Here is a 22024-nt window from a genome sequence, read left to right as displayed (position 1 = left end):
CATGGAAGTTTAGTCAGATAACTGTTCTGAATTTACAGCCACTTCTAGATCAAGTTATGGCCCTGTATTTTGATTGATTGATTGCTGTGTAGAGCATAACAGATTCTTAGTATATTCATCAGCTTTGAAAAGCATCTAGAAAGCAGAGGGAGAATATCTTCAACAAACTACTGCTAACCCAGTATTTGAGTCACCTCGAGAATATGCTGATTATTCTGTGAGATGGAATGCATTTTCTGTTTTTATGCAAGGATTTTATTTTGCATTAACCAGACCAATAACTACAGTTAAAGTGGCCAAAGATAAGGTATTTAATTCTCTGCAGTTACAAGACAGTGTTCATGTATAACAGTGATCTGTTGTCTGCATAACCAGATAGTAATTGTATTATGATCTGTATTGCCCCCAAGTGGGAAATCAGTAGGGATACATACACATTGCTTTCTAGATTTACATAAACTTGATAACATGCTGAAATTAATTCTAAGCAACCACTTTTATTTTATAGCAACTTTCATTTGTGTTGTACTGAGTTGAATATGGTAAATTAATGCAAATTCCCATGTGTCCAAGCTGTTGTAAAAGTCCAAGAAGCCTATAAAGTTCAATGTTTATTTGACACATTTTAAATAAAATACGTTAAAAATGTGTTTTACAATTTCATTCAGTGTGTGACTTCCACTTAAATCTACGTTCTTGAAATGGTGAAGAGGTTTTCCTGTTTAATTTTGAATTGACAAAATATAGCTGGTGGCAGCAGTCAGCCTTTAACCTTCCCTTTTAAAATGGTGCTTCTAATTCGATCAGTATTTATTTATAATTATATTATGCAATAGGCGGGCTTTAGGTTTCAGAAAAGGCCAAATGTTTCAAAGTATGTTTCTTCACTTGAATGACATCCTGAAGACTTAAGATCTGCTCGATGAAGGGAAAACGGGAGAGAGAAGGGACTTAAATACTAATTTATTTCCTCTTCTGACTCATTTTATTTTAGCAAAAAGAATACATAAAACTGTTTCCCCCTTGCATTTAATTTGCTGTTAATGCTTAAAGGCTAAAGCATTTAATGTTTTCAGAACCTTTTTCTCTCAAAGGGTAATGTCTGCCAATCCATCTGAAGTTGTCAATTTGCCTTAAAAATGAAGCCTCCTCAAACTTATGAAATAGTGCGTTTTTACTTCAGTTAAATTACTGACAAACGTTGGTGACCTGCAAGACTGGACCCTTGCCAAGTGCAAACTTTAGGTTTCTGTTTTGTTTGTACTTATAATTTCCTGATCTGTTATATGGTTCACTGTGTGTGCTGACAGGTCAGCTGCCATGTAACGCATCTTCTTGTCATCTTTTTTTATTTAAATCGCATAACTTCCTGCCCTTCAGTTGCTGGAGAAAGAGGAGGGAAGAAAAAGTCCTCTCCATCTGACACTCTGAGTATAGAAAGACCTGCACATGCCCAGGTTTCAAATCCTGTCTGTGCAGTAAAATTATCATTACCACTGTCTTTGTCTTTTTTTTAATCCTGTGGGATTTTGAATTTCCTGTTGGCAAATCACTAGCTCTTTTTGGGGAAAACTTCTTTTGCCCAGATGGTGTCCATTTATGTTATCAGTTGGTTTACTGATAATCCTAATCTGGTGCTCATCTACCCATGCACTTTCATTATTACTGAATGAGAACGATAGTTCTCTGTGCTGTTTTGCTATATGGTTAATGGCTTGAAATTAAGCGTAGCATCTAAGGGCACCTATACACTTTATGGAGCTCTGCTCCAATGTGTGCTAATTAGCATGCATCAAAACAGACTTGATTAATTGAGTCTGCTGTGAGTCTGCTTGAGCCTGCTAGTTAGTGTGCCCCGGCAGCCTCTGCATCATGTGTATTCAGTGTCTCTGTGTTTCAGAAAGGTAGTGGGGGTGCTTTAACTAAAGCTTGTTGAACGAGCTTTAGTTAAAGCACCCCGTCACCATTTTGAAGTGCGGGGTGCTGAATACATATGACCCTGCGCTTTAATTGGAGTGGCTCTGAGCGCTGCTGTAATTAAAGTGCCGCCCCACCCCCACTCCCCACCCTTGGAACACGTGCATCAACACCCTAAGATATTACACTTCTCCTGTATACTCTATCATCATCTCTTCTTTCTCAGATTTTAACCTCTTTCTTCTATAATCTTTTCCGTTTACAGAGTAATTTTTTTTCAAATTATTGAGTGAAAATTGAGGGAGGTTGCTTTGTAAATACTGTTTCACCAGCATTTCTCTTGGTTTCAAGACTTATTCCTGTCCACACTCAGTAGTATGAGGAAATTGTCGGTGACCTTATCTTTCTGAGAAAAATCAGAGTGGAGTTTGTTGTCTATGTCTATATATAAATTGCAACTTGGCCAGAATATCAGAAGTAAAAATAAAAATCAAGCTGTTTTTAGTTAAAGTAAATCAGTGTTACTTTTTGTATGTTCTTTCTAAGTGTTCTCTGCATTTGGAAGGGGAGAAATGATGTATTAGGTATTGTATTATGTCCACTTTGGTGATCTTCAAAAAGTCTTGGTGCAAATTTGAATTTTCAAGTCTTTTGGAGCTCTCTTCTTTGTCAGACATTAAAGCGTCCATAATTTTCTCACCTCTAGTAGTTTCTTTCTTCCCAGTAAGTGCCATTTCTCCCCTTAGTTTTTGGCTTTTATTGAACTTGCCGTTGACTGCCACAAGCTGCAGTTTGTCTTGGAAAAGGTAAATAATTGGAATGTGGAAAGTTACAGGGGAAAAGCAAAGACTTATTTGAAGATTTTCAAACCTCAGAAAGCTTGTTGAAGCCAAGCAAATGCTCTTGGGAAGGGGTTTTGGAAGGGAGCCTTTGGCTACCCTCTTCAGTTTCCGTGGAGCTACATCTAGGATTTTTTGAGCCATGTTATCCTGCTCCAGCCCTGTTACCTGACTTTAAAGGAACCAGAGTGGTAATAAGGATACCATCCATGTACTGCTTGTTGTTTTTTAAAAATTAAGCTGTTCTTCCAGAGTACAGTAACAGCTTGAAGGTGTCATTTGGTGTTCTAGTCCTAAAAGCCTGGAATCTTCAAAGATGCTTAGTCACTTGACTGATGCATAGGTACTTAACTCCCACTAAAATCAAAGAGGATTAAGTACCTAGATACCCTTTGAGTTTCTTTCCCAGTGTATCTAAGCTCCAATTAGTCCTAATTTTTCTCAGTATTATTTGAGCTAATAATAAAGAACATACAATTGAATGTAAATTGCAGGGTGCTGTTTTTAAACTGTGTATTCAGTGATCAAAACTAGTAATTTACATTAAATGTAAAATTGGCATTCCCAATACTTTGTTTCTGTAATTCTGACCATTAAAAAACAGCATTTGAAAAAGTAGTGTTCATTAATGTGTGTTTAAGGGATCTGTGCTAGCTGTGGCCAGCGATTTAAAAAAAGAAAAAATGCATTTTTAAAGGCTTCTGCCACAGATTGTGATCATGTTCTTTGCTATCACTTCTGTAGTGTTTCATTACCTGGGTCTGTCATGGAGACATTGTTTCTTTATGAGTATTGAGCACATTCAGTTTTCTGTGAGACTTATTCCTTGTTTTCTTATCTGTATTTGTGGTTTACCTCCCCTTAACCAGTGCTGCATAATCTTGTCCTTCTTTTTTCCTTTCTTTTCTCAATTCTTTTCCTAAATTGTTCCACATATACTAGCTTGTAATGATAATACTGTTATACTAACGTATAGGGGTGCAGCGATCGAGATTTTTTGGGCCAATACCCATAGCTGATTTTTAAGGAGGGATATTGGCTGATACTGATCTGATTTCCAATACACAGCCCAGCCGCTTGAAGAGCAGTATCCAGCTGGTAAGCCTTTTGTGGTGGAAGAGGAGGGGGAAGGGAAGGGGCATGGGGGTGTAGATCAAGGCCCCTGTGGTGAGGGCAGGGGCTGCTGGGACGGGGCACAGGATTGAGTTGCAGCTCGTCCAAAGGGAGGGAGGGGGGACTCCCACAACTGCATGGACCCTGGAAGGGCATGGGGGTGCATGCCCCCCGGATCTGTGCAGGGCAGGGTGGCTGCTGCTGTGGGCTGGGGCCAGCGCAGAGCTCTTCCCAGCAGGGGCTGGGTTGCACAGTGCTTGGGGCAGGATGCAGCAGCTCTGGAAGCAGGGCTACGGGGGGGGGGGGGGCTGTAGCCACCCCAAAATTCACCGAGCCCCCCTTCCCCCCCCCCCCCCCGGGGGGGGGGGGGGCTGTAGCCACCCCAAAATTCACCGAGCCCCTCTTCCCAGCACTGCCGCTTGCCCTGAGCACAGCGTGGGTCCCAACTTGCAGCAGCAATTATTCACCCCACACAGATCCGGGGGGCACATGCCCTCCTGGGGTGTGTGCAGTGGCAGGAGCCATCCCCGCTGCCCTGCAGACGAGCCAGGGCTCCACCCTGCCCCATCTGGGCAGTACCCCCAGCCCCACTCCCTCCCTCATCATGGGGGCCTCGATCTGCCCCCCTTTCCCTCCCCTCCCCCCTTCCCCCATCCCTTCCCCCGCACCAGACTTACCAGCCAGATGCTGGTTTCCAGGCTACTGGGCTGCACTCCTGGCCCCGTGCATGCTGCAACTGCACACATGCGTGGGGCATTTATCAGCCACATTATCCACTGCATCGGGCAAAAAAAGCCAAATTCTAATATAGTCAATTTTCTTTATATTGGTGCTGATCCCCACTTCTGCTAAAGTGTACTGACATGTTCTTTTTAGAAAATGCATCTAGTTGTATTTATATCTCTATCTATTTCTATATCTGTCTTTCCAACAAATCTATCCTGGTCACCGTAGAAGTAACTTACAGATTTTAGCTCATTCACCCTCCCCTGGCTGCTCAGGTAAAAGCTAGAGTTTTAACCCCTAGAGTTTAGCGGTTGCTAAATTGGCTGTGCAGCCAAAAATGACTGCCAATTTGACAGCAGCTATGAGAGGGTTAAAACTCTAGTTCTGACTCTGAAGAGTGGATTTCACCTCTCTTGCATGCTCGGAGGAGAGAAGCACAGCCCTTGGCAGCCATGAGAGTATCTCCATGCTTCTGTTATGGTGCAGAAATCAGCTTATCTGCTTAAGAGAGAGACCCCAATTTTAGAGAGCTAATTATTTGGGGAAAGGTATGTGTGGTATGTGAGTAAATACAGTTTTAATATCTCTGTCTCAGCTATGTTAAAACTTCTGCTTGGACACTCACCAAGTTGCTCTGTTTTGAGTCCTTTTACACTGGGCTTATGTGTTCTTAAACCTCCCTTGGTGTGGGAAGGGGCTAGCTTGTGTGTGTATGCATGTGCTCTCTCTCACTGTCCTTTTTCCCCCCAACCCCTCTGGCACATGTTCTTTGCCCAGGCTGTCTCTTACCTGTTCACAAAAATGGGACTTCACAGTCCAGCTGCTGTAGGCTACCTGGATCAGTTCTGGCACCCAATAACTTTTTTTGTACTTCATTTACCAGTGCTCCATGCTTGTAGACAGTCCAGGTACAATTTTCTCTTTTCTTCAGAAACACGTGACAGTGGACAAATTAACTTACACTTTGTAAAGGCATTTAATAAAATGAATTTTTTTTAGTTTGTAAAGCATAAGAAATAGATGATAAAACTAGAATAAAAGCAACTGAAAAAATAATGTAACATCTCTACTCTGTCCCTGTCCTCCTCTCTCTGGAAGCTGTGGCCGTTAATGGTGCCACTATTCTTCCTCTGCCAAATTTCCAAGCCCTAAATTTTCAGACCCCTGGGGAGCTTGATGGGCCAACTTGATACGACACAACCCTATGGGCCAGATTCAGCCCATGTGCCAGTTAAGCTCCACTGCTTTTGAATATTTCTAGGATTCACCAAATCTCATGGTGACCTGGATCTTTGTGTTCTGTGGCCCAGGTTATGGGATGTCTGTCTGTTTCCTGCAACCAGCTTCACTCTTCCTTAGCAACTCCATAAATAAATGAGACCATTCTTTTGTAAAGGTGTACCCCTTTGTTCCATCAGTTTACCCCAGGCTCTTTTGGTCTTTTAAACCACTACCCTGTTAGTTCTGTTTCTTTGTTCTCTAGTTCGGAGAATATTCATTTCTCCTTCCTGTGAAGATAAATTTGGTTGAACTGGTTTTCTAACTACAGCACCATCTTTTAACATATATATGTTCAGCTAGAGACCAGTTAATGGCTTTTTTTTTTTTGTCCTGTAGCTCATCCCAGACAGTTATGAACCAGGGCAAAGATCTTTGCATGTTGTTTGATACAATATGCAATGAGCCATTTATCAATATGATTTCGTAAAATTAACCAGAATTCTTAAATTGTGAATAGACAGATTTTGCAAATCATCATAGTTTCTGTCAATGGAGTTCATTTGCTAGGCTCCTTGAAAAATATGGTAATCTGCCCAATCCTTTTAAAAATTTAAAAAAACCTTCACTTGACTCTAATGACCTGTCCAATTACTAGCTGCTCTTAGCATCTGAGATATTGTTTAGGAAGTGTTTGATATATACATCCTGGGGAATTGCACAGTTATGCACCTGTGTGATTTTTGTGCCTAAAACATATGACTGCATAATCACATAATATTGCATAATTTAACTCCAGCGGGCTCTGTACTTCCACCTCCATGGGGCTCTCAGCACCCCAGCTGGGAGCCCCATGTGGAGACACCGTGTGCAGTGGTGCATGACTGGACAGCTGGTGAGTAGGGAGGGGAGCTCCTGCCTGCAGGGGGGGGTTTGTGGGTGGGTATGGGCCCTCCACCACATCCCCCACATGGTGCACAGTCCCTGGTGCTGGCAGGCCCCTTAGGATGCTCATGGCTGTGGCAAGCAGAGCCCCTGGGCAGCATAGAGCTGGCCCGGCCTACTGGCGTGTGCCTTCAGGCCAGACTGGGCTGGCTCTGACGGTTTGACACCTGATTTAGCAGGTAGTTGGGGGCTAACCTTTTTGGCAGGCATGGCACAGGTTAGTCCCACGCTCTCCCTAAGTGCCACTGTGATCACCTTCATCTGAGATGTAGTTAGCTGTGTTAGCCTGAAGTGGAATAGAAAACAGGGTAGATTTGCATTTTATGGGCTAGCCAAAGTTTTCCTAGACTGAAGCTAACTTTATCAGATGTTGTGAAAAGTTGCTGTGTATAAGGAGAGAAATTTGAATATAAAAACAGAAGAGGGGATAGACGAGAGATAGGGAGGCAAGCATGCATGCAATAAACCCAAAGAAACAAAGGAGTTACAAAAACTAATCCTGGCAATAGGATAAATCTATAGTCCCTCTTTAAATTGTACTTAACACAGTAGAGTCTGTGGATGATTTCTTGTTCTGCAGTTTCTAATTTAAATCAGTTTTTAAAGGTTTGCTGCCTGAGAAGAGTCACCCACAGGTGGAATGTCCAGGGAAGTTAGTGTACTGCCTGAGGCCTCTGTGTCTTTCTGCAGCTGATGTCACATAAGTGCTTGTTTATTGTATGATGTAGGAATCACCCTCTCTGTCTGGTGTAGACAGCAGACAGACACTGTGAGCAGATGGTGGCATATATGACATGGGTAAGATTACAAGTGAATGAACCAGGAGAGATGATACTATGAGGTGATTTTCTGCCTAGGCAGTTTTACTTACCTGGCAGGAGAGATGCTCTTTTTCTTGGCCTTGAATTGGCTTGGTGTAGTTAGAGGGTGAAGGCCTGTCCTTTTGCACTGCAGGCAGGCCGAGTCCTTCAAAAGTCTACAAATTTTAGTGTAAAGAAGAGGAGACCTAGAGGGGACTTAAAAGCAGCCTTCAACTACCTGAAGTGGGTTTAAAAAGGGATGGACTAAACTGTTCTCAGTGGTGGCAGATGACAGAACAAGGAGCAATGGTCTCAAATTGCAGCAAGGGAAGTTTAGGTTAGATATTAGGAAGAATTTTCTCACTAGGAGGGTAGTAAAACACTGGAACAGGTTACCCAGAGAAGTGGTGGTGGTAGAAGCTCCTTCCCTTGAGGTTTTCAAAACCTAGCTAGACAAAGTTTTGGCTGGGATGATCTAGTTGGGGATGGTCCTGCTTTGAGCAGGGGGTTGGACTAGATGATCACCTTGAGGTCCCTTCCAACCCTAACTTTCTGTGATTTTATGAAATGCCTCCAAACACGAGGATCTTGGCTACACAGTTTATGGTGATGGGGGGAGTGCTCTCAGGATTTTCCCTTAGCTTGTTCCTTTGACCTTTTGGCTAGGGGCAAGTGAGACTAGGGAGCATCTGAACTCCACAGTCTTCAGGCTTGGGGCTTGCATGTAGGATACCTACTGTGGATTTGAGAGTATCTGAAGCCCCGGGCTGAAGAGTCTGGGACATAGGATACTTGCTGGTTATAGCTCCACACAGACTTGAACCACTGAGCTCTGCTCAGCTGATAGAATTGGTAGGTGATTTGGCCTAAAACACAAAATTAAAAAAAAAAATTATAATGTTATTTGGTCCAGTGATGACGTGGTTGATCCAGTCTGCTGCTCAGCTTCCTGCTTCCTGCCCTGTGGGTGCATCTACACAAGATGCTACATAACCATAGCAACGAGCTACAGTTACGTAGCTTGTCATTAAGGCGACATAGCATTGGCAGGCACAAATTGTGATGTCGATGTTACAGTGCCAATCTGTGGGCCACCAGGACTGCACAGTAATGGGTGTTACTGCGCAGTCATTTAGTACTTGCTATAGCTAAAGCAAGTACTAAATGACTGCATGGTAACAACTGCACAGTCGGGGGCACAAGGAGATGCACCCTGTGTTCCCTGACTAATCGAGTCTGCTTTCTGCTCCCTCCCATCTTCCACTGTGTTGCCTGTCTCCTCCCCAATTTGCTGCATGCCACACATGCGGGCTGCCTGTGCCACTCATGCCACAGTTTAGCCATAGTGAAGCTCCCCTGCCCACCCAACAGCAGCAGGAGTAGTGGCATGGAGTTGTGCCCCTCGCTGTAGCCGAGTGGGCAGGGTACACCTCACCATGGCAGCATGGAGCTCCCAGCAATGGCACAAGCCCCACTCTGCACTGCCACTCTGGATCTTGCCCCCTGGGCTGCAGAGGCCTGGGTTGGGGGAAGTAGGATCAGGGCAGGGAGCCTCAAAACCGCAGTGGGCAGCCCACATCCGCCTCCCTCCATGGGCTCCACTCCAGCTGTGCTGCCTCGGGGAGAGGGAGCTGGGCTCCGTGCTCCACTCTGCCCCAGCTGCTGCTACTGCTTCCCACAGGCAGCAGCCAGGGCTTGGGTGCTGCTGCGGGGGCACAGGGCTGCAGACCTAGGTCCCTGACCCCGTAGCCCTGGCAGCTGGGGGCTCCCTCTGGAGGGGGTGGGGGACTGGGTGGGGAGTGAGGAGTACCAGCAGGGCCAAGGAGGCTGTGGCATGGGAGTGAGGGACACCAGCAGGGTTGGGGGCCTGTGGGTTGGGAGAGAGGGGCAATGGCATGGGAAGGGCACTGGCATGTTCAGGCTGTTCAGCACCACAAAGCAGTGTCTGGTGACAGCCGCAGCTGGACCCACATCCTGGTGAGTGAAGGAGGCAGGGAGCACTCTGATTTTTTCCATAAAAAACCCAAGATAAAATGTCAAAATGTATAGGTATTTAGAATTTATTTTATTATAGTTATTGAGGCACTGGTAAACTTCCAAATTGCTTTAAAACGTTAAATATACTAATAAAACATTGCGTTCAATTGATACTTATAGTATTTCATTTTAATCACTGTTCTTGGGGTTTTAAATCAGAGAATTTATCATTTTTAACAGAAAACCAGGATCCCTGGTGATTACTGTGCTGTTTGTTCTTCAGTTTAAGTTTGTAAGGTTTTGGGAAAGGTATTCCGTACTCCAAATATAAAGCATTATGTTGATTATATTAATTGAGAAATAGTTAAGTATGCTTTGGTCAGAAATATGTATCTTGAACTGAAGTTTCATTGGATTTTAAGGTTCTCGGTCATTTAGAGAAGTAAAATAAGAGTATGAAAATTTGGTGGTGTTTTTATAAAGTGCTTCAAAGGGCACAAAATAAAATGCATATTAATTACACATTCGTACCACTTCCTCTGATACCTAACTGCTGCTGATTCATATCACAAATGTGACCTGATATATATGTATAGCATTGTTTTTCTTTCTGGGTGGTTTAGCACATTTTAGATGCTTTGCTTCCTCCCAGTAACACAAGGGAAAAGACCCCAAGCCATGAAAGCATTATAATTTGTCTTCTCCAGTAAAGAAGCTGCATTTAGGTAATTCTAGATCAGTGGTTCTATAGCAAACAGAAATGAAAGCTTAAGGGTGCAGACACATAACACGCTTAATATGAAGTAATTTGCCCCAGATTTTACTCTTTAGGAAGGAGCAGATGACAGCCGATTTTCCTAAGCTAGGTCTCTCAAGTAGGCAGTATTGTAGTACCTGGCCACTAGGTGGCAGGGAAGCCTGTGTCTACATTGAGCAGATAATGGTCTAGGGAGCACACTGTGGGAACAGACCTAGGACCAGTAAATCATTGCTGTTTACACTAGTGTTTGGCTACTTCTCATTTTCTGCAGGGTAACCTTGCATTGGAGTTAAGCAGCTTATAATGATATAAGACTGTGGGTTGTAAGGTTGTGGGTCATTCTACACTGAAGTAAATGTGTTTTGTGTCCACATCCTAAAACTTAATACCTGAAGTTACTGATTGACATTTTTCCTTTTAACAACAGGCCAAACAAAATATCCAGTAAAGATAAAATATTGATGACAAGTTTTGCTCTTCTAGAATTTGAACTGATGTTTTGGAAAGGGAAGAGGCCTTTTCATGGAGCCTGGTGGTAATGCAGTGAAAAAGCACACTGATAATTAAGAAAAATTTTAAAAATGTGCTGCATGGAATTATTTTTAAAATTATCTAGAAAGAAGACAGTAATTTAATTTGAATATTCTGTATTGCTAAAGATTTTTTTAGTTTAATCATGATTTTTGTTCTGATTTTATAGAAATATTGTAAAAAGAGGATATCCAAACTGAAGTATTATAGTTCAAATTGGCGACATTGTTATTACATTGGTGAGCGCTTGATATATACTGATCATTAGTATCTTTGATTCTTTTTCCCCCATCCACCTATTAACCCAATTTTTAAGAATGTAATCGCCGTAATATGCCTACTCTTTAATGGTTTTTAAAATGATTATTGCTCTAGCAGGGGGAGAGTAATTGCTGTCTTTTGTATTAAAAGACTACTTTCCAGTGAGATTTAACATGATCTCAGTGCATAAAGATCAATTATGGGCTGCATGGAATTCCATAACTGTATTTTAGAAAAAGAGATTTATATAATTTATTAATTTTTCTTTTCCACTGACAATTATGATTTTCTGACTTTGAATTTGTTTAAAAAGAAATTTCCATTTCCTAGAAAGCCATGCTCTCAAATTCCAGTGCAAAATAGTTTGTCGTCATCATCTCAATTTTCATTTTAGAAGTTAGTCTGTTTGGGAAATAATGTCAAAGATGTCTGCACCTTCCCACACAATGTTATTCATTCTCTCTCTCTCCTCTCCCTCCTCTCCCCATGTGTTACAAACCGGATGTATCAAACTAATCTATGTTATTTTCAAGACGGCTAATACAGTATTCTGTCATCTTTTTACAGATCTGAAGAGGGAAGCCAGTATTTGTCACATGCTGAAACATCCCCATATTGTTGAATTATTGGAAACATACAGTTCAGATGGAATGCTTTACATGGTTTTCGAGTTGTAAGTTTTCCTCTTTCATTTCATCACTCTTTATTACTATTTGTTAAATAATGACATGGAAAACGTGGAATCAGACTAAACATGGAATCAGACTAAATTTAATCTCATTTTGAATTTAGGCTAATTTTAGTTGTAGATTAAATTGATAATGTTCTCAAATATCAAGGAGTACTTTTTAAATACTTAACTTCTATACTTAAAATAGGTTACATTGAAAATTCACTGAAAATTTAATTTTGTTAATTTCTTTCCTAAGAGGTATGGAAATCATTACATTTATATAATCAGACACAAACTGACCTAAATTTACTTCACAGATTATTTTTTTTTTTAGTTACAGCTGAAAACAGCAATTGGCCAACATTTTTTCAAAGCTAGGTTTTTAAGTATTGTCTCCTTAATCCAGTTTTTTGATGTGTATAGAAGTAGCCTATTTTTTAAAGATTGTTTCTGTTTTTGTTTTTGACTGATGTCACCCTAAATGCTGGCCCAAAGAGCAAGAACTTACAGCGTTTCAAAGAGACGCCCAGGCATGGACTCTGATAGATAGACTTCAAGGGGAAGAGAGAGTTCCAAGCACTGTCGGCAAGTGTTTGGCAATGACCCTGTACTTGTTTTTGCCAAGCAGACTTGATGCACTGAAGTAGGAGGTTGTTCTCGGCATCCCAATGGGGCATAAAGTAGAAGGTGTAGTCCCTTAGATATGTAGAGACCAGGCTGTTCAGGGCCCTGTGGGTCAAAACTAGTACCTTGCATTCTATACAGAAAACTACTGGGAGCCAGTTCAGATTCTGGAGCGTTAGGTTACATGCTCCTGACAGACTCCTCACCTTCCTTCCCTCCCCCCAAGATAAACTGGGCTGCCATGTTCTGCATCAGAGGCAGACAGTCACTGAAGCCAAGCCATTTTAAGAGCATATTGCAGTAGTTTGTCCTTGAGGTTATGATGGTCGCTAAATCAGTCCAAAATAGAGGGGAGGAGGGGGTACCTTTGGCTCCTATTGACTTGAGAATTGAAATAATTCAACCCCTTTAGAAGCGTGGTGTGATTTTTTTTTTTTTTTTTAGGTGTCTTAAGAATTTTGGAGCCTAACTTTAGGCACTCGTTAATGAGATTGTATGATGGGATGCCTGTGATAGCAAGAAGCTAGAGTCAGTGGTGAAAATTTCTTCCAGTTTCTTGTATTTATGAAATGTTGGTCATTTCTTATCAAAATGATGGCCATTGTTCATGTTGATGTAAACAAAGTCACATTAACAGTGTTTTCCTTTCCTATCTTAATTTACAAAACAAGTTAATGGCCTTTTTAAGTAGTATTTCTTTGTGCTGAAAAATGTTTTCAAAATTGGAATGTCCAGGATAGAATGAAAAGGACACCAAAAATTAAACTTAAATCTTTAATGCATTTCTACCTCCACCTGCTGGTTAGAAGAATGTTATTCAGGGATGGGAGTGGTACAAAAGTATTTAATTCTTTGGTATACAGAAGAATTTCTGTTAAGGGCAGATAAAGGAAGGGACTGTGCTTACAAAACAAAAATATAATAATATTTTTTAAAGTTCCTTATTCTAGGACATAGAAAGAAATACTTATTTCCTTATTCTAGGAAAAAGCAGAAATACTTTTCAGTATTGGGTTTCATATTTGTGATAGGGTTGTATATTGGATACAAGAGTTGCATCAGTTTAATGGGTGGAGTATATGTTTGGGTCATTAGGAGATAAGAGCAAAAGGGTAACATGAGAAATGTATGGAAATGACCTTCTGACTTTAGTTTGAGTTACTACTCATAACTTAAGATGTAATGTTCTAAGTTCTACAAATAATTCCTGAGCATTGTGTTTCATTTTTGTACTGCTGGAATAAATTAATAAAAAACCCATAAATTTACTGGGGCAGTTTATTTCTACCCCTTCATATGTTTGTTTAAAAAAAAAAGTGGGGGGAAGAACTATTTTGGAAGTATGCAGTCAGTTTAGCGATTATTGACATACGGAAGAGTAGACAAAACACTTTTTAGCAATTTAAAAACCTTTTTGCTCACCTGTAACTTTAAGAAAAATGGAGACACAAAGCAAGTGTATTCCACAAAAAAGGGGAAGTGGACCAAAAAAAATGGATGCTTCCATTTCTAATCACTTGGAAGAGGAGAAAGTGATTAGGAACAGTCAGCAAGGGCAAATCATGCCTGATTGCCTTCTATGTTGACGTGACTGGCTCTGTAGATTCTGGGAGAGCAGTGGATCCTTGACTTTAGCAAGGTTTTAGATACGGTCTCCCACAACATTCTTGCAAGCAAGCTAAGGAAGCATGGGTTATGTGAATGGACTGCAAGGTGGATAGAAAACTGGCTGGATTGTCGGGCTCAGAAGGTAATGATGACTCAGTGTCTAGATGGCAGCTGGTATCAACTGGAATGTCCATGGGATCAGTCTTGGGGCTGATTTTGTTCAATATCTTCATCAATGACCTGGAAGATGTGATGGAGTTGGACCCTCAGCAAGTTTGCAAATGAAACTAAGCTGCAGGGGCGCAGTAGATACTCTGGAGGGTAGGGCTGGGATTCAGAGAAACCTTGACAAATTAGAGGATTAGACCAAAAGAAATCTCATGAGGTTCAATAATGCAAAGTCCTGCACTTAAGATGGAACAATCCCATGCACTGGTACAGGCTGGGTACCGACTGGCTAAGCAGCTGATCTACACAAAAGGACCTTGGGCTTACAGTGAAGCTGAAGATGAGCCAACAGTGTGCCCTTATTGCTAGGAAGGCTAATGGCAAATTGGGCTCAATTAGTAGGAGCATTGTCAGCAGATTGAGGGAAGTGATTCTTCCTCTCTATTCAGCACTGGTGAGGCTGCATGTAGAGTCTGGTGTCTAGTTTGGGGTCCCCCACTAAAGAAAGAATGTAAACAAATTGGAGAGAGCCCCGCAGAGAGAGAGGAAAATGTTTAGGAGACTGAGGCACGTGACTTCTGAGGAGAAGCTGAGGGAACTAACTTTATTTAATTTGGAGAAGAGAAGATTGAGGGGGGATGTAGTAGCAACCTTCAACTGCCTGAAAGGTGGATCCAAAGAGGAAAGGTCTAAAACTGTTCTCAGTAGTGGCAGATGACAGAACCAGGAACAGTGGTCTCAAGTTGCAGCAAGGGAGGCTTACATTCGATATTTGGAAAAGCTTTTTCACTAGTATGGTAGTAAAACATAGGCAGGCTGCCCAGAGAGGTGGTGGAATCTCCATCCTTGGAGGTTTTTCAGACCCGGCTAAACAAAGCCTTGGCTGGGATGATCTAGTTGGGGGTGGCCCTGCTTTAAACTGGGGCTTGGGCTAGATGATCTGCTGAGGTCCCTTCCAATCCTAATTTTCTCTGATTCTATGAAGGAGTTCAAATCTGAAATTATGAAACTACTACAATATGCAGCCTATTGTGAAATACAGCTTTGGTGCTAGAGTACTGAAGGGTTGCCAGTGTAGCTCTAGCCCTTAAAAGGGGCTCTAGGGGGAGCTACAGGCTCTAGATTTCAATTTCTGTTCCTGGCAAATTGGGAGGAGGACAAATTTATAGTAATAGTCCTCAATGTCTAGTTAAGAGGAAGTATCAAGCAGGGTTCTCCAGAGTCTGGTATTGTTCTGGGTTTGATATTCACCATTTTCACTGATGATTAGGGTGATGGGATTGAGAGCACATGCAACAAATTTACAGATCACAGCAAGTTGGATGGAGATGTACATGCTCTAGAGGGTATAGCAGCAATCCAGAATTACTTGTATAAACTAGAAAAATGGTTTACAATCAACCAGATGAAACTCACCCAGGACAAGTGTAAAGTCCTGCACTTGGGACAGAATAATCGCATGTACAAATCCAGATTGGTGAATGACTGTGTAGGGTGCAGTACTGCAAAGGTTCGGAGGTGTTACCACAAACTGAATATGAGCCAACAGTGTGCTCTTGTTGCAGAAAAGGGGTCAACAGCATACTAGATTGTATTAACAGCAGGGCTGTGCAAAATGGCTGTTTCATTTCCGTTTCAGATTTGGCCATTTCGAAGGGACAGTGATTTGTTTCAGATCACTGTTCCATTTCAGTTTGGCCAAATCTGTTTCAGAGTTTCAGCACTGTTTTGGTGCTGATTCGGATCAGCCAAGGAGAAGCAGGCACAGCTGCGTGGCTGCAGGTTCCCCCGTGGCTTCTCCAGCTGTACATACCTCTCCCTGGGTGGGGGGAGCCAAGGGAGAAGCCCCCATCCCCCTGCCCAGCCCCAGCCTCCCAGAACTTAAAAAAAAACAACAACAACCCGGCACTCACCGGCTGCAGCAGCAGCAATTGGGGCCTCATCCCTACTGCCCCGTGCTGTGGGGGAGGGGCTCTGCCATGAGCCCCCAGAGGCCCCAATCGCCACTGCTGCAGCCAGTGAGTGCAGAGCTTTATTTATTTATTTATTTATTTATTTTAAGTACCAAGAGGCTGCAGCTGGGTGGGGGATGGGGCCAGGCAGGGCAGCTGTGGGGGCTTTTCCTGCGGCTCCCCCCATGAGGGCAGAGGCAGACACAGACAGAAGAGCCATGGGAGAAGCCCTCGTGGCTGCCCTGCCCAGCCCCACCCTCCCGACGCTTTAAAAAGAAAAAGGCCTGCACCCACAGACTGTAGCAGTGATTGGGGCCTCTGGGTGCTCATGGCAGAACCCCCCCCACGCAGCATGGGGCAGTGGGGATTGCTCTCCACCACTTGGCACCTGCGCGGCATCTGTCGCATTGCACATGTGCAGCACAGCTCAACAGGGCTTTGCGCGCTGTCTGGGAGCTGGGGCAGCTCCGCCTGTCAGCCAGAGCCCAGCTTCGCTCAGGCCCAGCTCCCAGGTGGTGCACAACGCTGTACTGAGCCACACTACACCCACCCCATGGGGCAGCTGCCACAAAAATCACAAAATCCCAATTTCAGTACGTTCCTATCTATGTGTATAGCAAACGTAAATGCTTCACAATGAATTTCCTAAATTTCTTAGTATTTAAGTGGGGTCTTGGTACTGTGTGACAGCAGAGGGGGCAAACCTGTGGAGTTGGATATATGTGCAGCATTGAATTAAGAACAAGTTTTGCACTAATAACTCATTTATATAGTTTGTCGGCACCTATAAACAGAAAACATATGCACCAAACCTGTATGTAGAACTTTCTCATCAGCTGTCCATAAATGATGCATAGATTCTTAGTAGGGTGGCCATATGTCTTGGATTGCCTGGGACAACCCTGGATTTCAGAGGCTGGTCCCAGCTGGCCCATGAAAATTAAAAGAAGCACCCTGGGTGTAGGGTGCAAAGGCCAGTGTGGCACAGGAGCTGTGGAGTAGGAAGCCTTATTAACACTAATCCTTACTTCACAGGTTATTGTTAACACCTGTAAAGTAAAAAAACAGAGTCATTAATTGGCTGTTTGACTCCATGCAGGAGGGTGAGGGAAGGCAAGCAACCTCCCAGATTTCACATTGTCCCATATAGTCACCCTAGCTGTTAAGAAACAGCAGCAACAAATAAATGGCATAGCATAAATACATAGCAGGCTGAAGTTTATATGCACTTTCCCTGTTCTCTGCTGTTGGTGGATGGAACCTTAAGCTAGAAAGAGTAATTGCTAAAAATGACCTCAAACTGGATCCTTCAACCTCCAAATTCACTTGGGATGCATCTCTCTACCCATTATTGTGTAGATTTTTTTTTTCAGCAATTTCCACTAATAAGGAAAGTTGGATCACCAAGGAAAAATGTCAATTCAAGCCCAATTTCAGAGATTTCTTTTAAAAGTGTAAAGAGAAAACCAATAATTATTTAACAATTTTTAAAGCTTATGAACTTGCACTGGACTTTCAGAACAAAAGTCCACCCACTTCTAGAAGAGAAACTGGGATTTATAGTCCATTTTAGAATGCAGTCCTCACAATGGAATAACTGGAAAGCTGCCTGTAAAAATACATTTTTAATGGTCTGTGGCTCTTTCATTTTTCTTTGGCTTCCTAAAACTTTTAAAGCATCCTCATTCAGGGTATCAGTAAAACCTTCAAAGATGGCTTGGACATCCTTCAGAAGAATGAAGGAGAAAACTTTTCCCATAGTCTGACTTTGTATACTTCTAAGACTTCTGGATCTTACTCATTCTGTAGCGTGCTCCTCTTCATTACCAGTCATGGTCATGTCTAATGTCTGCTCCAACAAAGGTGCCTACCTCCTGGTGCAGGCTGGTAGTCATCTGGAGGGTTTGTGCAGATGGAAAGTGTTTGTCTCAGACCAACACAGCTACCAAGTACATCTGTAAAACATGGAATATGCTGAATTTTAGCCGATTTTGGAATTAAACTTCATTGCTGAACAACAAGAAAAACTTCTACACCTCCCCCCCTGTGTGGTATCTGACACCACCAGGCAGGAAATCCTGAAGAGCAACTCACAAAGACACTCATGGACCCAAAGGAACAGACTTCCCCCTTCAGCTTCCTTTGTGCAAAATTAAGTTTATTTTCTAGCTATGGGGCACGTGCCCAAAAGCTTGCAGAAAAAGATCATATTTTTGTGATTTCTTAGTTCATCTAATAAAAGGTATCATCTCAGAACCAAGAGTTCTCTAGAGTTTTGCATTGCTTTTTGTCTCAGACCAACACGGCTATCAAATGTATCCCTGAAAAGAATAAAGCTATACACACAAACAAATGCAAGAGTCTTAAACTGGTCTCCTTAGTCTTATCTCACCCCAATTTCCTAGTTTTATCCTTCCAGTCCTTATGATGATCTTCTCCAATCTAGCTATTGCAATCTCCCTCTTCAACAATTATATCTTTCCTTGGTGTTTTCTTTAAAATTGTTTCCAACTCTTGGTAGATAGATTAGGTTTTTACACTGCTGTGTTTTGCAACTGATGCATATATACAAGTGATAGTGAGATTTTGAAATTGGGAGTTAGAAAAATAAAAACTAGTGAGCTAAGAAGTAAGATCAAAGCTGAGATAACGGAATAATTTCTGTTTTAGTAAAATATCAAATACTTATATTAAGGCAAAATTGCCATGCTAAGACTAATAAATATGTTAATAATAAAGCAAGTATCAATATATTATTGATATAATATAAAATAATAATATTTTATTTACAGAACCCTGTATTTTACAGATTGTATAAAACACTTATTCACAAATCATTGCTATGTGGTGAATAGCATCCCCATTATATACACTGATAATTTTTTATATGGAGAACTTTTCTTCGGTCTCAAAGTAGATCACAGTCAGAGTGAATTAACATACAGAAATTCTTGATTTCTGCTAAGTAGAAGGCTGCCTTTCTTACGCAATGGTGTATGATCCCTTTTTTGAAGCGCCGCTCTTTGGCTTGAACTCCAAATAGCTTGTTCATAGATTCACAGAAAAATGGGGCTGGAAGGGACCTTCGGAGTCCATGTAGTCTAACCTCTCTCCCCCCTCACTCCCTCCCCCCCCTTAGTCAGAGGCAGGATCTTCCCTATCCAAAGTATCCTATACAAATCTGTTGTCTAATCTATTATTACAAACATTCAACCCTGACATAACCAAAGGAATAATACTCCAACCTGCTGTAGGTAAGGTAGGGAGACAACGGTGGCCAATATCCTGCTGGTGCAAGGGTTTTTAAAATACACTTCACGGATTCAAGGAAGAGGGCCATGCCTCCAGCTACAGCAGACAGCAAAACTCCCCATATGTGAATGGAATAATTAAACACAGACTGTAAGCATATAGTTAATTTTTCAAGATAACGGTTTTTCATTTATATATATTAATATTAATGTTAATTTATGGATTATATAAAAGTTGTCTTTAAATGTGTTTTATTTGGTTACCAGCTCAATAATATAATTTGTATCTTGCTCTGTATTCATGACGTCTTTTAGCTTTATATCACCAACAGGTTTTATCAGCATAATCTTGGCTTTGCACCAAGATAAATAATTTTCATTAATAACCATAGAACCAGAAGTACATGTGTTCTGATGACATAGTTAGGAGGCTTTGCCAGTACGAGGATCAGGATGTCAAACACCAAATACCTGGATGGTCCTTGAGGATTGAAGTAATAGACATAGGATGAAATTTAATTAACTCAGCTAAAACAGGTGCAGGTAAGGACTACTAAGATTGTTAGGGGAATAAAGTGCTTATCACGTGAGAGGGAGAGTAGAAGAACCTGGTTCATTTAGGCCCGGGCCTAAATAGTGATTTGGATCTGAGGAATTTTATGCCCGACCCCAAACATTATGCATCCTACCATGCCATGTGTGCAGAAGTGAAGCGGAATTCAGGGCTGCCCTGAGCCTGATTCTGTGGATGGGGCAGCAAGCAGATGTCCCCTTGACCTTGGGACTGCCCTATAACTGACCCCACAGACAATCAGGGTCAGGGTCCAATCCCCAGGACTGGACTGGGAGCAGCCCCTGGTCTCCAATCTGGGACTCGGCTGATTGTCCATATTATGAGCTGGCAGTGCCAGTAAGCGGCCCTCTACCCGAAATAATTGCACACCCCTGTTCTACAACATTCTTCTCATGAACATAATGGGGTGAGAAATTTAGTTTCTTACATTGAATTTGCAGTTTGATGAAAAGACTTATGTAATGTGGTGCCTGTGATAGCAAGGGACTGAAATCAGTGACCCAAGTCATTCCTTTCAGTTCTTTCTTTCTAACTGAGGAGGGAGAGATGAAAAAGCAATCTTATCACAATATTACCAATCTCCAATGTTGAAAAATATCAAGCCTCCAAAATAATGACAATGTAATCTTATGATTCATTTTTTTCAATAATTTTACCAATTAAAGTACATGACAGACAGCACTGATAAATCAGTGCTTCTCACTAAGGTAAGACAAAGATAGTTTCCTAGGCCCTGCCCAGAAGAGTACAGGCAGTCCCTCAGACTTACAGTGCATGTGGTTATTGAAAACCATATCTTAAGTCGAAACATTGGAGGTTGAAACCAGTTTTCTCATAGGAACAGTATTACAAATGGGGGATTGGTTCCATTATGATGGTCAATACTGCATGCAGCTTGTAAGTGGTGGAAGGAGAGGGGAAGGAAAGGGGGGGGGGCAGATCAACACCTCCCATGGTGAGGGAGGGGCTGGGGCAAGCACTGCCCAGCTAGGCTGAGCAGGCACAGGGAGGGGGACCTGGCAGTTCCCACTGCTGCACGCTGCTCGTCTGGCAGCTAAACCGGTGGTTCCCACTACTGATCCAGGAGGCCATGGGAAGGCGTGTGCCCCCAAATCTGTGCAAGGTGGGGTGGGCAGGCAGGGCCAGGGCTGCACCAGGCTGTGCTCCAGGGGGTTGGTGGGGGCTACAGTGAATTTTCAGGTGGCTGTAGCCCCACCATAGCCCTGCTCTGCCGTCTGCCCTGATCTGGGGGCACATGCCATCCCGCTGCTTGCCCAGCCAGGGTGAGATGGGCACAGGCTGGAGCCGCTGTGCTGCCTGTGGACAAGCGGTGCACAGCAGCCGGAGTTCTGCGCCCCCAGAAGAGCCACAGCTTTGAGGACATGGGGCAGGGCAGATGCTGGAGCAGGGGTTATGGTGGGGGCTGTAGCTACCTGAAAATTCACTGTAGTCCCCGTGGCCCGCCTGGAGTGCAGCCCTGGCCATGCCCACCCCACCCCACCCTGCACAAATCCAGGGGCACATGCTCCCCATACCCTCCTGGACCAGCAGCAGGAACCACTGGTTGAGCCACCAGATGAGCAGTGCTCAGCAGCAGAATCTGCCACTCTTCCCCCCTGCCCTGCATCATCCCAAAGACACCATCTTTTACTTAGCTCTCAGCCAGGCCAGCTCTTGCCACCTCATTGTCCCTCCGGACTCACCACAGCGGCACAATCCTTTGTAGCAGTGTCTGTCCAAATCTGACCGCTGAGTCATCAGGAAATCCAGAGATCCTAGCGTCCTACTAAGACACAGGTTAGACTTCTTTGTCTTGTTCAACTCTCTAGGATCTTGATTAACCCTGTGTTCAACTGCTGGTGCCTGAATGCAATCAGTGAATGTCCTGCTGCTGGTTTTATCTCCAGTTTTCGCGGGCTAATCATCTCACCTCTTTCCAGGTGTGAAATCCTCTCCACCTGGCACCGTGCATTCAGAGGTCACTCCTCCCAGAGCTAGCCCAAGTAACACGGCTCCTGCTTGAATCCCTGTTACACTTTACTTCTTGAAACCTCAGGGTCCCCTGTACTGATAAGTTGTTAAATCCA

General features: G+C 42.8%; 1 protein-coding gene across 11 annotated transcripts in view; it reads left to right on the top strand.

Moving 5' to 3' along the window:
* Positions 1–22024, top strand: part of CASK (calcium/calmodulin dependent serine protein kinase) — a 491685-nt gene that overhangs the window by 202232 nt on the left and 267429 nt on the right. For all 11 annotated transcript variants that reach the window (XM_019524150.1, XM_019524148.1, XM_019524143.1 and 8 more), the window contains exon 3: positions 11655–11760. In XM_019524150.1, coding sequence (XP_019379695.1) covers positions 11655–11760 — 106 coding nt within the window. The remainder of the gene's footprint in view (positions 1–11654; positions 11761–22024) is intronic.

The sequence above is a fragment of the Gavialis gangeticus genome, unplaced genomic scaffold (genome assembly GCF_001723915.1).
Source record: "Gavialis gangeticus isolate Ggan-Ray unplaced genomic scaffold, GavGan_comp1, whole genome shotgun sequence".
In the NCBI taxonomy this organism is placed as follows: domain Eukaryota; kingdom Metazoa; phylum Chordata; order Crocodylia; family Gavialidae; genus Gavialis; species Gavialis gangeticus.
Note: the sequence above shows the minus strand (reverse complement) of the source record. Positions and strands in the feature narration are given on the sequence as shown.